The 15,000-nt window shown below is 40.2% G+C and overlaps 1 protein-coding gene and 1 long non-coding RNA gene across 2 annotated transcripts in view; one reads left to right on the forward strand and one right to left on the reverse strand.

Annotated features, from left to right (window-relative positions):
• LOC309477056 overlaps positions 1–938 on the reverse strand; it is a 4,916-nt gene extending 3,978 nt beyond the window's left edge. The window contains exons 1-2 of the long non-coding RNA XR_014198508.1: positions 189–938; positions 1–157 (exon numbers count right to left, since the gene is read on the reverse strand). The exon at positions 1–157 is cut by the window's left edge and continues 3,978 nt beyond it. This is a non-coding gene — a long non-coding RNA (uncharacterized lncRNA). The remainder of the gene's footprint in view (positions 158–188) is intronic.
• Positions 939–8,400: 7,462 nt separating this feature from the next.
• Positions 8,401–15,000, forward strand: part of oaz1b (ornithine decarboxylase antizyme 1b) — an 8,242-nt gene continuing 1,642 nt past the window's right edge. The window contains 5 exon segments of the mRNA XM_082140145.1: positions 8,401–8,606; positions 12,648–12,699; positions 12,701–12,787; positions 13,710–13,882; positions 14,816–14,901. Of these exon segments, the coding sequence (XP_081996271.1) occupies positions 8,479–8,606; positions 12,648–12,699; positions 12,701–12,787; positions 13,710–13,882; positions 14,816–14,901 (526 nt within the window). The 5' untranslated portion in view covers positions 8,401–8,478.

A 15,000-nucleotide genomic window follows, 5' to 3' on the forward strand; every position in this document is an offset into this window, starting at 1 on the left:
GTTTAAAACTAGATTAAAGTCGCATCTCTTCAGCCAGGCATTCATATAATCCTACAGTTCAAACTACAATCCGGCCTCTAGCTCATAAATGCCAGAGGAGAACTGGCCCCCGACTGAGCCTGGGTTCTCCCAAGGTTTTTTTTCTCCATTAGGGCACCTGATGGAGTTTTAGGACACCATTAGGTCACCTGATGGAGTTTTAGGACACCATTAGGTCACTTGATGGAGTTTTTCGGTTCCTTGCCACTGTTGCCTTTGGCTTGCTCAGTTGGGGATATTTTGGGGATATTTAATTTAATTTTATCAATCAATAAATTCCTCTTGAAACAAACTTTGTTGTATTATTTTAATTTAATACTGTGAAGCTGCTTTGAGACAATCTGTATTGTGAAAAGCGCTATACAAATAAACTTGACTTGACTTGACTTGACACACACTCACTCACTCTCTCTCTCACACACACACACACACACACACACACACACACACACACACACTCTCTCTCTCTCTCTCTCTCTCTCTCTCTCTCTCACACACACACACACACACACACTCTCTCTCTCTCTCTCACACACACACACACACACACACACACTCTCTCTCTCTCTCTCTCTCTCTCTCTCTCTCTCTCTCACAGACACACACACACACACACTCGCCTCACTCAGCTGAACATCAGTGTGCTGGAGTGGACACTCGTCTGGAGCCTCACAGCATGAACACACATGAAGCACATTCCTGACATACAAGAAAAGATCATGCCATAGGACATAAAAACTCAAAATTATGACATTTTAAATTATGACTTAAATCATAATTTCATCTTTTTGTCATAATTTTTAGTTTTTGTCAATTTCGACTCATAATTTCAAAAATGTATGTAATAATTTCGACTTTTGTATGTCATAATTTTGGATTTGTTTTTATTTTTTAGTAATAGTTTGACTTTTGGGCTTTTTATGTCATAGTTTGAACTTTTTATCTCAATTTCAACTTTTTAAGTAATAATTTTGACTTCGTCAATATGTCAATTTAAATTTAAATAATTGTGACTGTCATAATTTCAACTTTTTATGTCATAATTTAACATTTGTATGCAATAATTTCGACTTCTCAAGTAGTAATTTTGAATTTGTATGTCAATTTCTATTTAAGTAATAATTGTTTACTCATAATTTCAACTTTTTGTCATAATTTTCATAATTTATGTCATAATTTAGACTTTTTAAGATATAATTTTGACTTTTTATGTCACAACTGTATTTGATTTTTATGCACTAATTTCGACATTTTAAGTAATAATTTAAACTTTCGGTTATAAATATGATTTTTTTACTTAGTATGTCATAATTTCCGGTTCTTGTGTCATAATGTTGACTGTCATAATTGTTTGTCATAATTATGACAGTCTACCAGATAAATCTGTGAAAACAATTAAATGTATTCAGGTTAAAGTATGAACATGATTAAAATATGGCTAGAGATACATAACTGTAAGATAGTATAAAATTCCACACCGTTTCTGAACAACAAAATATACTGTTGTTCATTCCGTATAAGGCCAGAAATGAGACTTCTGTGCTCACATTAATCATGATGACGGTCTGTTGTTTGAGAAGTGTAAGTCAGATTTACTGGAACTACAGTAGCGTGTCTATGAACAATAACGTCTGCTGTGTTCTCGCAGTGCTCGTGCTCGTGATGTCTAGTGCAGGGTCTGATGTTAGTTAGTTTGATCATCGCATGTCTGTGAGAGAACAGCTCCGTTTATTAGACAACAGCGACACCCAGTGGCCGCTCACAGACACTGCAGCCTGTCACTAAACTGAGCATGCGCAGTGTACAGTTTACAAACAATCCCAGACTGAATTAATAAATAATTCTCAAATAAATATGAAATATGTAAAAAATAGTACATAAATAATGATGTATTGTTTAGCGGACACCGATCTGATCCGGATGACTACTGTAACCTCAGGATAAAGATGAGACAGACTAATATTAGCGTAGATGTAACAACCCTATGTATGCAGCATTAGAGTTACAGAAATGTGAGAGTGTGTTATGTGTGTGTGCCGGATTGGAGAGATGTGTTTAGACAGTCTTCTATACAGTCATCTCTTGATATGCAGAAGTCAGTGGATGGATGCCATGAGCGATTGGTAATGCTTTATGACCTCAGTAAACACAGTAACAGTGAATGCGTGGTGAGTTACTACAGTCTCGCAGAGATAAGAGTGTTCAGCAATACAACTCTCCTCTGATTCTCAACTCTCTGCATGTGCAGATGTGGAGATGTGCAGATGTGGAGATGTGCAGATGTGGAGATGTGCAGATGTGGAGATGTGGAGATGTGCAGATGTGGAGATGTGCAGATGTGGAGATGTGCAGATGTGGAGATGTGCAGATGTGGAGATGTGGAGATGTGCAGATGTGGAGATGTGGAGATGTGCAGATGTGGAGATGTGGAGATGTGGAGATGTGCAGATGTGCAGATGTGGAGATGTGGAGATGTGCAGATGTGGAGATGTGCAGATGTGGAGATGTGGAGATGTGCAGATGTGGAGATGTGCAGATGTGGAGATGTGGAGATGTGCAGATGTGGAGATGTGCAGATGTGGAGATGTGCAGATGTGCAGATGTGGAGATGTGCAGATGTGGAGATGTGCAGATGTGGAGATGTGGAGATGTGCAGATGTGGAGATGTGCAGATGTGGAGATGTGCAGATGTGGAGATGTGCAGATGTGGAGATGTGCAGATGTGGAGATGTGCAGATGTGGAGATGTGCAGATGTGGAGATGTGGAGATGTAGAGATGTGCAGATGTGGAGATGTGCAGATGTGGAGATGTGCAGATGTGGAGATGTGCAGATGTGGAGATGTGCAGATGTGGAGATGTGGAGATGTGCAGATGTGGAGATGTGGAGATGTGCAGATGTGGAGATGTGCAGATGTGGAGATGTGCAGATGTGGAGATGTGCAGATGTGGAGATGTGCAGATGTGCAGATGTGGAGATGTGCAGATGTGGAGATGTGCAGATGTAGAGATGTGCAGATGTGGAGATGTGCAGATGTGCAGATGTGGAGATGTGCAGATGTGCAGATGTGGAGATGTGCAGATGTGGAGATGTGCAGATGTGGAGATGTGCAGATGTGGAGATGTGCAGATGTGGAGATGTGCAGATGTGCAGATGTGGAGATGTGGAGATGTGCAGATGTGGAGATGTGGAGATGTGCAGATGTGGAGATGTGCAGATGTGGAGATGTGCAGATGTGGAGATGTGCAGATGTGGAGATGAGCAGATGTGGAGATGTGCAGATGTGGAGATGTGCAGATGTGGAGATGTGCAGATGTGGAGATGTGGAGATGTGGAGATGTGCAGATGTGGAGATGTAGAGATGTGGAGATGTGCAGATGTGCAGATGTGGAGATGTGCAGATGTGCAGATGTGGAGATGTGCAGATGTGGAGATGTGCAGATGTGCAGATGTGGAGATGTGCAGATGTGGAGATGTGGAGATGTGCAGATGTGGAGATGTGCAGATGTGGAGATGTGGAGATGTGCAGATGTGCAGATGTGGAGATGTGCAGATGTGGAGATGTGCAGATGTGGAGATGTGCAGATGTGGAGATGTGCAGATGTGGAGATGTGGAGATGTGCAGATGTGGAGATGTGCAGATGTGGAGATGTGCAGATGTGCAGATGTGGAGATGTGCAGATGTGCAGATGTGCAGATGTGGAGATGTGCAGATGTAGAGATGTGCAGATGTGCAGATGTGCAGATGTGCAGATGTGGAGATGTGCAGATGTGGAGATGTGGAGATGTGCAGATGTGGAGATGTGGAGATGTGCAGATGTGGAGATGTGGAGATGTGGAGATGTGCAGATGTGCAGATGTGCAGATGTGGAGATGTGCAGATGTAGAGATGTGCAGATGTGCAGATGTGCAGATGTGGAGATGTGCAGATGTGGAGATGTGGAGATGTGGAGATGTGCAGATGTGGAGATGTGGAGATGTGGAGATGTGCAGATGTGCAGATGTGCAGATGTGGAGATGTGCAGATGTAGAGATGTGCAGATGTGCAGATGTGCAGATGTGGAGATGTGCAGATGTGGAGATGTGGAGATGTGCAGATGTGGAGATGTGCAGATGTGCAGATGTGGAGATGTGCAGATGTGCAGATGTGGAGATGTGGAGATGTGGAGATGTGGAGATGTGGAGATGTGCAGATGTGGAGATGTGGAGATGTGCAGATGTGCAGATGTGGAGATGTGCAGATGTGCAGATGTGCAGATGTGGAGATGTGCAGATGTGGAGATGTGGAGATGTGGAGATGTGGAGATGTGCAGATGTGGAGATGTGGAGATGTGCAGATGTGCAGATGTGGAGATGTGCAGATGTGCAGATGTGGAGATGTGCAGATGTGGAGATGTGCAGATGTGCAGATGTGGAGATGTGCAGATGTGCAGATGTGGAGATGTGGAGATTGTGAGCTAAGTGACTTTAAATGGTAGAAAATACAATACAGGCAAATTACACCTCTTGACCTTTAAACCCTAAACCAGAAGATTTGACTCAAGTGGAACCACGTACGTTGCTATGGAAGCTTGTTTCAGATAATGTGACTTTTTAGATCACAACTGCGAGTTTATATCTCGCAATTCTGACTTTATTTCTCAGAATTGCAAGATATAAAGTCAGAATTGTCTGCACGTCTTTTTTTCTGCTGAACACAAAAGAAGATATTTTGAAAAATGTCTGTAACCAAACAGTTGATGGACCCCATTGACTTCCATAGTTGGAAAAAAAATTATACTACAGACATTTTTCAAAATATCTTCTTTTGTGTTCAGCAGAAAAAAGAAATTCATACAGGTTTGAAACAACTTGAGGGTGAGTAAATGATGACAGAATTTTCATTTTTGGGTGAACTATCCCTTTAAGTCAGAATTGCGAGAAATAAAGTCAGAATTGCGAGATGTAAACTCGCAATTGTGAGATAAAAAGTCGCAATTATCTTTTAAAATGTTTTATTCTGTGTCGTTCGTTGCTGTAGAAGCCAATAGCACATTATTTATTTTATAACAGAAAAAAAATTACTTTACCATATTCCATGTCTAAAAAACAAAGTAATATATCCCTTTCACTGTGGCACGTGTCCCAGTATAAATCTGCTGTGCCCCAGTAAATCTGAAGTTTGAGTTTAACAATTGATTTTATTTGTCAGTATTTAATAGAAATGATATTATAGGGTAATAGAAATATTATAGGGTAATAGAAATGATGTTATAGGGTAATAGAAATATTATAGGGTAATAGAAATGATGTTATAGGGTAATAGATTTGCAACGCAGTAATAAAACAATCATCGCTCGTACCGCGCGCGTCTGTGTCTCCTAGCAACCGCAGCGCGCGCACGTTTGAGCACAGCGAGGTCCGGCCAGGTGAAGCACGCTTGAGGTAGGCTATGGAAACATGACCAAACAAAAGTTTGTAAATAATACAAATAATCTTATTTTTATTCATTATTGGCTTCTGTAGATGGACATCAGGTTTTGTTTTGCACGAAGAAGCAGAGACAGGGAAGCAGAGAGGAGAGGTGATGATGAGTTTGAGGGAGGTAAGACTTGATAAACACTTTACATGATCAGACATCAGAAGCAGAAGCCTCAGATAACACACACTCATTTACTGACCATACACCCAATGATCATGTGTGGAAACACTTATGCATAACTTGATCACAGAAATCAAAGCTCAAGTTTTGAGAAAGAAAGAAATTATTTTTACCCCCTTGAATTTCTGTTTATAGTGCAAATATAAAAGAATATATATATATATATATATATGTATGTATTTATATATATTTATGTGTACATACTACACATACATGCACACACACACACACACACACACACACACACACACACACACACACACACACACACACAGCGCTTTAGAAATAGAGTTGAGTTTCTGACTTGCCATTTTTGCATATTCAGTGTGTGTGTGTGTGTGTGTGTGTGTGTGTGTGTGTGTGTGTGTGTGTGAGAGTGTGTGTGTGTGTTTGTGTTTATGTGTGTGTGTGTGTGTGTGTGTGTGTGTGTGTGTGTGTGTGTGTGTGTGTGTGTGTGTGTGTGTGTGTGTGTGTGTGTGTGTGTGTGTGTGTGTGTTTGTGTTTATGTGTGTGTGTGTGTGTGTGTGTGTGTGTGTGTGTTTGTGTTTATGTGTGTGTGTGTGTGTGTGTGTGTGTGTGTGTGTGTGTGTGTGTGTGTGTGTGTGTGTGTGTGTGTGTGTGTGTGTGTGTGTGTGTGTGTGTGTAGATCCGTATACATATATGAGCTGCAATATATTGTTTCACAGCAGCTTCACAATAGTAACAAATTAAAACATCTGAGAAGCAGCTCGACCAACAAGTGTCAATATTCAGTTCAATAACTGTAACATTCATCTCAAACATACTGTATAATATACAGTGTATTTGTGCACATACATGTACGTGTGACACTCCACTGCACACTGAACCAGCAAAAGACACGAGATAGTAGTGTTTTACATCATTCATATCTGTGTGTAGTTTGGTGTGTGTATGTGGGCTAATTGTGTAGAGTTATTACGCAAAAACAACATTTTTGGAAGAGTTAAAATAGTTTTGAATGTTGACAATACACATGAACATTTTGTAGTGTGGATCATTCATTGCAACATTAATCCTCTTTCTCATGTTTGAGAGTCTGTTCTCCGCTTGATGAATCATGTATGCTTCTGCTGCCCACTGACATGCTTTAAAGTTATTGTCATCCAATTGTTTGGCCTTCAAACACCTTAAAATACACATATGTAGGTCCGAGAAATCCACATTATCTCCCCCCGAACCCCCCCTGAGTTACCCAACTACAGCCTGGTGTTTTTGAAACAAATGTTGTGTTCTGTACTACTGTCTTTGATTGTTTGTGATAACAATGAATCATTCTTTCGGGTATGAAATGTATATTTAGTTGACCTATCGGTAAGCCACGGTCTCCTTAGTTACTGTTGCTATCTCAGACAAACAATGGAGGACCTGTGCCCCAGTAGAGCTTTATGTCTAGCAACGCCACTATAAAGTATATATATTTGCAGGAAGAAGAAACCTTCCTGCAAAGCTCCCTGAAACACTATGCGCAAGTGTACCTGGACATAAGCCGCTTTAAACGCAAAGGGTCGTTACACCATATATTGATTTGTTATAAAGTTATATCATAAATAAATTCAATTTGTGATTTTATTTTTGAAAGCATTCTCACTTTACAGCATTTTAACACGAGTGCCAGTACTCTTCCCAGTCCTGTAGCTTTACAGGAAGGTTTCCTCAAGCGTCTCGGAGACGGTCCCGCAGTTCTTCTGGATTTAGTCTGTCTCAGTTTCTTCTGTTTCTTCATGTGATCACAGACGGACTCGATGATGGGGAGATCAGATCATACCGGCTGTTGTCAGACTCCTTGTGCATACACACATCTCACAGGATTATTACAATTAATGGCAAAAACAATGTTTGGAAATGTAAACTGATATTTCCTACTGACACACTACAGCAAAACATATCAATAACTGACTTAAAACCAACATGCCTAAGACTTTTGCACAGTACTGTATATATATGACAATAACATGCTATTCATGTTCTCATGCACATACATAAGGTGTGAAGACATCATCACACACACAGACTCAAGAGCAAAACAGCATTTGCTTCCTCTTAGTAATGTTCATATATTTATAGCTCCTGTAATGCCAAAGATCTTATGATACCAGTGTAAAGTGGCCTACCTTATTTTAAATATATCTAGTCAGTGACAGAGTGCACATTCGTCTAAAAGTAAAGTATTTTCAGCTTCAGAGTCATGAATATTGTTATTCTGGTGTCTCTATTGTCCTGCATTGGGTTTCCACCACCAAGTCCAAGCCTGTTCATTTACACACACAATATATGATCAAATGTAGCATTTTAATCAACAGTACATTTTTGTGTTAACCTTTTCATATGAGAGACAATAGCATGTCATGTTCTCAAATGCACATAAATAAGGTGTGAAAACATCTTCACAGCTCACACACGCCTCAGTCAACAGACTCAGAGACTCTAAAGCAAAACAGCGTTTGCTTCCTCTCAGTAATTTTCCACTCTCTGAACAAACGAAGAGACCGAGCGCACTATAGCGAAGGCGTGACTCATGCATATTAATCACGCCAGCAGACGTTCGCTCATCCGATTGGCGGAAAGCGCTCCCTGTTGAATCTTAAGTACCCACGTGACCGGACGCTCGAAGCCTGTTGCGTAAGGGCCGCGATGACGAGCTGATGAATATTCATGAGCACAGCCTTCGCCATAGTAGCGCTGCGCGTGCTTTAATGCGCATCTCCTCCTCCGGGTCTTCACTTACTCGCTGACCGCAGAAGAGCGCACACAGGCCGGCGTGAACTCTCCCGAGGCCGGATGGTAAAATCCAACCTCCAGCGGATCCTAAACAGTCATTGCTTTGCCCGTGAGAAAGAAGGAAAGAAACAGTGTGAAATCAGCATCATGGAGGCGCTCAGTAACAGTATTAATGACATGATGGGCAGGTGAGAGAGAGAGACTTCTACCCCGCTAACAGCCCGTTTACGCACATTTTACAACTTGAAAATCTTCATACGACAATATAAAGTCATTATAATAAGGGGCTGTTGACTTAATTGTGTGGTTTAGTGGGAATTATTTCCTCACAGGGGCCTGAAGGGCTAATGCTAATGCTAGCAGATGTTTTTTTTTTAGTGACGCTCTAAACCGTGTTGGTCATCTAACACACACACACACTGAAGTACATCTGTGAAGTTTTAGAAGCGTTGGAAACCCATCATCATGTCACGTTAAGATGATCAACTGAAATCTGAATGAAGGAAATATGGCCTAAAAAAAAAGTATCCCTTTAAATCCTCGGTCGCACGCCTGACTCAGTGACTGGTGTCGGAATGTCGCTCATTAGGCGATAAACGCGTGTATTTTCACAGATCGGTGAATTATGAACGCGCTTATCGTGTTAGTTTCGATGTAAGCTATTTTTGTTTTGAGATTTGACGTCGAAGGCCTAGCTCTTTGCACGCACGTCACGTCGACGTCGTGACGTCACCGGCCTCGGGCCTTTGATCGCGCCGACGAGTATTTTAATGTTGGTTATATTTTATTTTTCCGGATTGTACATTGAAATGAGATTCGGTGATGTGTATGATCGCGTTGATTAAAAAAAAAAAAAAAAATTAATCTGATATATATAAATGTATATATATATAATCAGACATCATATAAAAACAATTATGAAAAAAATATTTAAAAAAATTGACACAATAACGCGCGAGGGAAATCATTCGCTTATGACCGAAAGTACATATAATTTATTTAGACGTCACTGTTGCGTAATCGATCTTTTATGACTTTATTCGCCATATTTCTGTGCTTTGACTGCACGTGCACATGAGAAGAACCGCTTGGTGACGTCACGATTTAAAACATCAGTGTTGCAATGTTGGAAAATTATTACTTTTTCATCCAATAAAATACTACATAGGATTTGTCCAGTTATGCATGTTTCGGAAATATTTAAGCTGAACGTTTCAGATAATTCTGTGGACCGGAAACTACAACATTAGTCTTTTTTTTTTTTTTTTGCAGGATTTAGAAACTTATATGAACAATAAAACTGGAGTGTATGATAGACATTTGTGTATTTCATTGGTTTTGTTTATTTTCAGAACATTTTTGAAAGTGAAGAACGATGCAATTATTTATTTTTTTAGAAAAACGCCACGAAAAGATGTGCTTACTGAATTTCTTACGTTTCATCAGTGACATTAATGTTCACACACATTTTTACATTTTTATTTTTAATAAAATTGCCTAAAATGAACACCTGAAAATATAAAAGTTAAAACTTCAAAAAGACATTTTTTTACAGTGTGTCTGAAATAATAAAGTTGGTTTGAAACGCACTAAAGTAAATGAAAGGTAAATAGAAATATAATAAGTATTTGTTCTGGCAGCTAATGCCGCTAATAAATGGTATATCGCATAAAGAAACACAAAGATGCACATAATTATAAAAATTTGCATAAAAAATATGTGCCTTTTTAAGAAGACATGCATATAAACTACAATAGAAAGACTATTACAGAATAACTCTTCAACACAAGTCATGTGACTGTGAACTGGAGGACCGAAGCCAGATCGCTAGGGCAGAAATCATAATTGTCGATTATTCCCATGGAATTGTAATTACGATGATCATAATTGACATTGACTGATGTTTTGAATGGCTTTATGCCGTTGTTTGAAGCGTACTGTAATAAACGAGCTGAAGAGTAGCACTTTCGGGAGTAATTCGACTCGGCGCAGTAAAAAGTCACGCCTGATCCTCTTCCTCTCACTTCTGTCAATAGTGGGAAGAGGATCAGGCGTGACTTTTTACTGCGCCGAGTTTTCTGGATAAAGTTCCAGATGATTCCCTCGCTCTGCTAATGTGTGATGTCACCAGCACGCCGTGGCCTGTGCGCGCTAGCTCGCTTCATTATCGTTAGTCACGCGCATTTACACGTTACGTTCAGTGTTCCCCGTGTGTTGCCATGACCTTCACGCGCACAAAACTACTATGATGGAACCTCAGCGCTACACACACACACACACACACACACCGTGAAACACTGCAAAGATAGATAAATGCAAGTTTGAAGATATTTGGCTCTCCAAAGATGATTACAGAGAAAGCTCGCTAAGCTGATGTAAACCATAAAACCTAGTTGTGTTTGACACATCAACACTGTAACGATAACGCGACGTAACCTTGCGCTCACTTGTCACGTGTCCCCACATTAGAGGGTCATCGGATGCACAATGCACTGTTATATGGTGTGTGTGTGTGTGTGTGTGTATCAGTGTGTGTTTGCAGTAGGGATGGGCATTCGATAAAATTTTCTTAGTCGATCGTCGGGAGAATTAACGATCGACTATCAATTAATCATTAATATTTTTATATTGAAATTCATTATTTCTTTAACTTTTTATAAATTAAAAATGCAATGAAAATACAAAAATACAGTTTGTTTGTCCTCGATGAGATCTTTATTACAAGAAGATCAACTTGTGGCAGTGAAACTGGACGTTCGGTAGACTTGAAGATTCCTGCGGTGCTCTAAACCAGCGGAACCTGCAGCTGCGAGCCGGCGTTCTTAAACAGAGACCCATGGCCACTTCATCCGTTTTCTGTGATCGGATAGCTATCCGCTCGTGAAAAGACCAAATCTAAATGCCCTCCGAAACGCATTCGAGACGGATTTAAATCCTATCGCTCACTTCAGGAGGAGATCTGAGACGCATTCCAGACGAAACTGGACAAGAGTAAATGCATCTGGTTGTTGAAACCACATATGCAAATTTGACTTATCCCAAAAATGATAAGAAATAAACGTGTGAGAGCGTGTTATAGGCTATATGTCATGTTATATCCAGATATGACGACGCTACTGGAACACGCATCACCACAGATGAGCATCTATTCATCAAGCCAACGTGCAAACTATCGCAAATCAAAGTTAAAGTCATTCATCAACACACAATCATCTTCATTAAAAGTAAAGAACCGAAATGATCTTACCAGGGCTGTTGCCGCAATATCTTGTTGCGGTCTTTGATTTAGAAATTTTCGCTGATGATCAATAAAATGCAGCTCATATCAGTTGCTTTCGATGACGTGCAACAATTTAAATCTGCATATAGCGCGGGAGTTCAAGATCGGATTTATATCCGTTTAGCAAAAACACATTTATGTGACCAGGTGTAAATGGAATTGTTTTGATAAATCAGATAGCTATCCGATCTGAGAAAACGCATGAAGTTCCCATAGAACTTCTGCACCAGTCTACTGATTTCTGTTGAGAAAGATAAGCATGTTGACATGATCTGGGATCAGACGCGACCGCAACCTGGTGACAGCCAGTCCAGCCGCCGAAAACACCCGCTCTGAGGGGACTGACGTTGCCTCCGCGCTAAAATTAATTCCATTGCTTCAAGACTCACACTACGCAACGCAACCTGCATTAGTTTAATCGATAACAAATAAACGTGATCGACGAAATTCTTAACGATCAATTATCGATCGTCGATTAATCATGCCCATCCCTAGTTTGCAGTGTGTGGACATAACCAGCACACAGTGAAGAAAACACATTCACTGCTTCTTTGGCCTAAACATTCTCAATAATCAGGCCATTTGGATTCTCTGAGCTCTATGATGTCATAATGCTCATGCTCCGCCCACGACCGCTGACGGACTGTCCCGTATTAGCATATTTCCCGTATTAGCATATATTTAAAGGTACATGCACTGAAACGGGTCGCTGTGAACACAGCTGTGTTTGAGCAGGTAAAGGGTGTTTTACACAAACATTGAGGAATTTTAACCAAAGAATGTTACAAACTTCACATGAACACCCTAAAGAATCACCCCAACTCGTGGAGAACGGGCGTCCGATGACTCCTTTAAGTCCTTGAGTTTAAGGGTAACCGAGGTGTGGGTAACGACTGCGATCCCATGCTGGTGGAGCGGATCTGATGTGTGTGTGTGTGTGTTTCCGCAGTGTGTCCGTATGCTGTAGTAGTTCCACTGGTCCAGGGCCTCTGTGGTGTTCCTGATGCCCCTCACCCACCCCTGAAGATCCCAGGTGGGCGAGGGAACGGGGCACGGGATCACACACCCGCAGCTCAGCAGCTGTACTCGGTGAGACCACACGTCACATGACCACACGTCACATGACCACTCATCACATCATGTGACCACTCATCACATCACATGACCACTCATCACATCACATGACCACTCATCCAACCACTCAGATTAGCCCATGGTTCACTCACCCTCAAGTCCTCCTGGGTGTATATGACACTCTTCTCAAGTCCTCCTGGGTGTATATGACACTCTTCTCAAGTCCTCCTGGGTGTATACGACACTCTTCTCAAGTCCTCCTGGGTGTATAGGACACTCTTCTCAAGTCCTCCTGGGTGTATATGACACTCTTCTCAAGTCCTCCTGGGTGTATACGACACTCTTCTCAAGTCCTCCTGGGTGTATACGACACTCTTCTCAAGTCCTCCTGGGTGTATACGACACTCTTCTCAAGTCCTCCTGGGTGTATACGACACTCTTCTCAAGTCCTCCTGGGTGTATACGACACTCTTCTCAAGTCCTCCTGGGTGTATACGACACTCTTCTCAAGTCCTCCTGGGTGTATACGACACTCTTCTCAAGTCCTCCTGGGTGTATAGGACACTCTTCTCAAGTCCTCCTGGGTGTATAGGACACTCTTCTCAAGTCCTCCTGGGTGTATAGGACACTCTTCTCAAGTCCTCCTGGGTGTATATGACACTCTTCTCAAGTCCTCCTGGGTGTATACGACACTCTTCTCAAGTCCTCCTGGCCTCCTGGGTGTATACGACACTCTTCTCAAGTCCTCCTGGGTGTATATGACACTCTTCTGTCAGACGAACACAGAGCTATAGTGAAACACATCCTGCTCTTCAAGCTTTATAACGGCAGTGAATAGAGGATGAGCTTTTGAAGCCCAATAAACTGCATTCCTCCATCATAAAAGTAATCAAAAAGCAATGGCGACTAAAGCTCACGCCTGTGTTCTGGTCCTCAGGACAGGAAGTTGACCGTGACTGAAGAGCCGGCTGTGAGCGGGCGTCCCAGAATCCTTCACTTCCAGAGCCGGCCCACCGTGTCCCGGATCATCCAATGGGAGGCGGTGCTTCAGGGAGACGGCCTGTTCGTGGAGATTCCCTGCGACGCTTTCCCTGAGGGCAGCAAGGAGAGGTGACCCTAGCAACCGCACTCAACCCCATAGCAACGGCCTCAGTGATGCGGCAGAGGGGAAGCGTAGGAGCGAAGCATGAAAACTAGATTCAAATCGTATAAAAAGTAGATTTAAATTAATGCAATTATTACATTCTAAATATATTGAATACAAAAATGTTGTTAAAATGATAAAAAAAAAAAACATGAATAAAATAATATTTAAAAATGGAATTTACATTATTAATCAATATAAATTATATATCTTTTTTTAATGTATATTTAAATGCATTTGAAAATATAAAAAAAAATTTGAATAAAAAAATTATTCAAATAAAAATAAGTAAATAATAAAAATTAGGTTATAAAATAAATAAAAGTAATGCAAATTGGATTAAAATAATAGATGAAATTAGTTTTAAAATTAATAATACAAATTTATTTAAATAAATAACAATTTGATTAAAATAAATTATGGAAAAATAGATTCAAACAAATATACAAATATTGAATATAAAATTATTTTAATAAAAATAAGATGTGTAAATAAATTAGCAAAATATTTAATAAATAAATAATGACTTAAACATTAAATTCAATAAATAACAAAATTAGATTATACATTTATAAATGAAAAGTAAATAGAAATTATATTTATAAATAAATGAAATAGTTTATAGCAAATTATAAAAAATATTTAATTAAATAACAAAAATCAGATAATAAATAAATACAAATAAATACAAATTAGATTAAAATATAAATAATAAAATAGTTTATAAAAAATAATAAATTGATTGAAATAATAAAAATTGGATAAAACATTTTTTTTATGTAACTCAATATAACAATATTTTCCCCCAAAAAAATTCCACATGATTTTTTTTCACAGTATATGTTATTTGGAGCGTGTCGGATGTAGTTTGATGATGTGTGTGTGTGTGTGTGTTTCAGCTTCATCTCTCTGCTGGAGTTCGCTGAAGAGCATCTGAAGGTTCTCAGTGTGTTCGTCTGCTTTTATAAGAACCGGGACGACCGTGGTACGTGTGTGTGTGTGTGTGTGTGTGTGTGTGTGTGTGTGTGTGTGTGTGTGTGTGTCACAGAGAGGTGTGTTCACACACACACACAGAGAGGTCAAG

Source organism: Leuciscus leuciscus, assembly GCF_965113295.1.
Source record: "Leuciscus leuciscus genome assembly, chromosome: 16".
NCBI classification, from domain to species: Eukaryota; Metazoa; Chordata; class Actinopteri; order Cypriniformes; family Leuciscidae; genus Leuciscus; species Leuciscus leuciscus.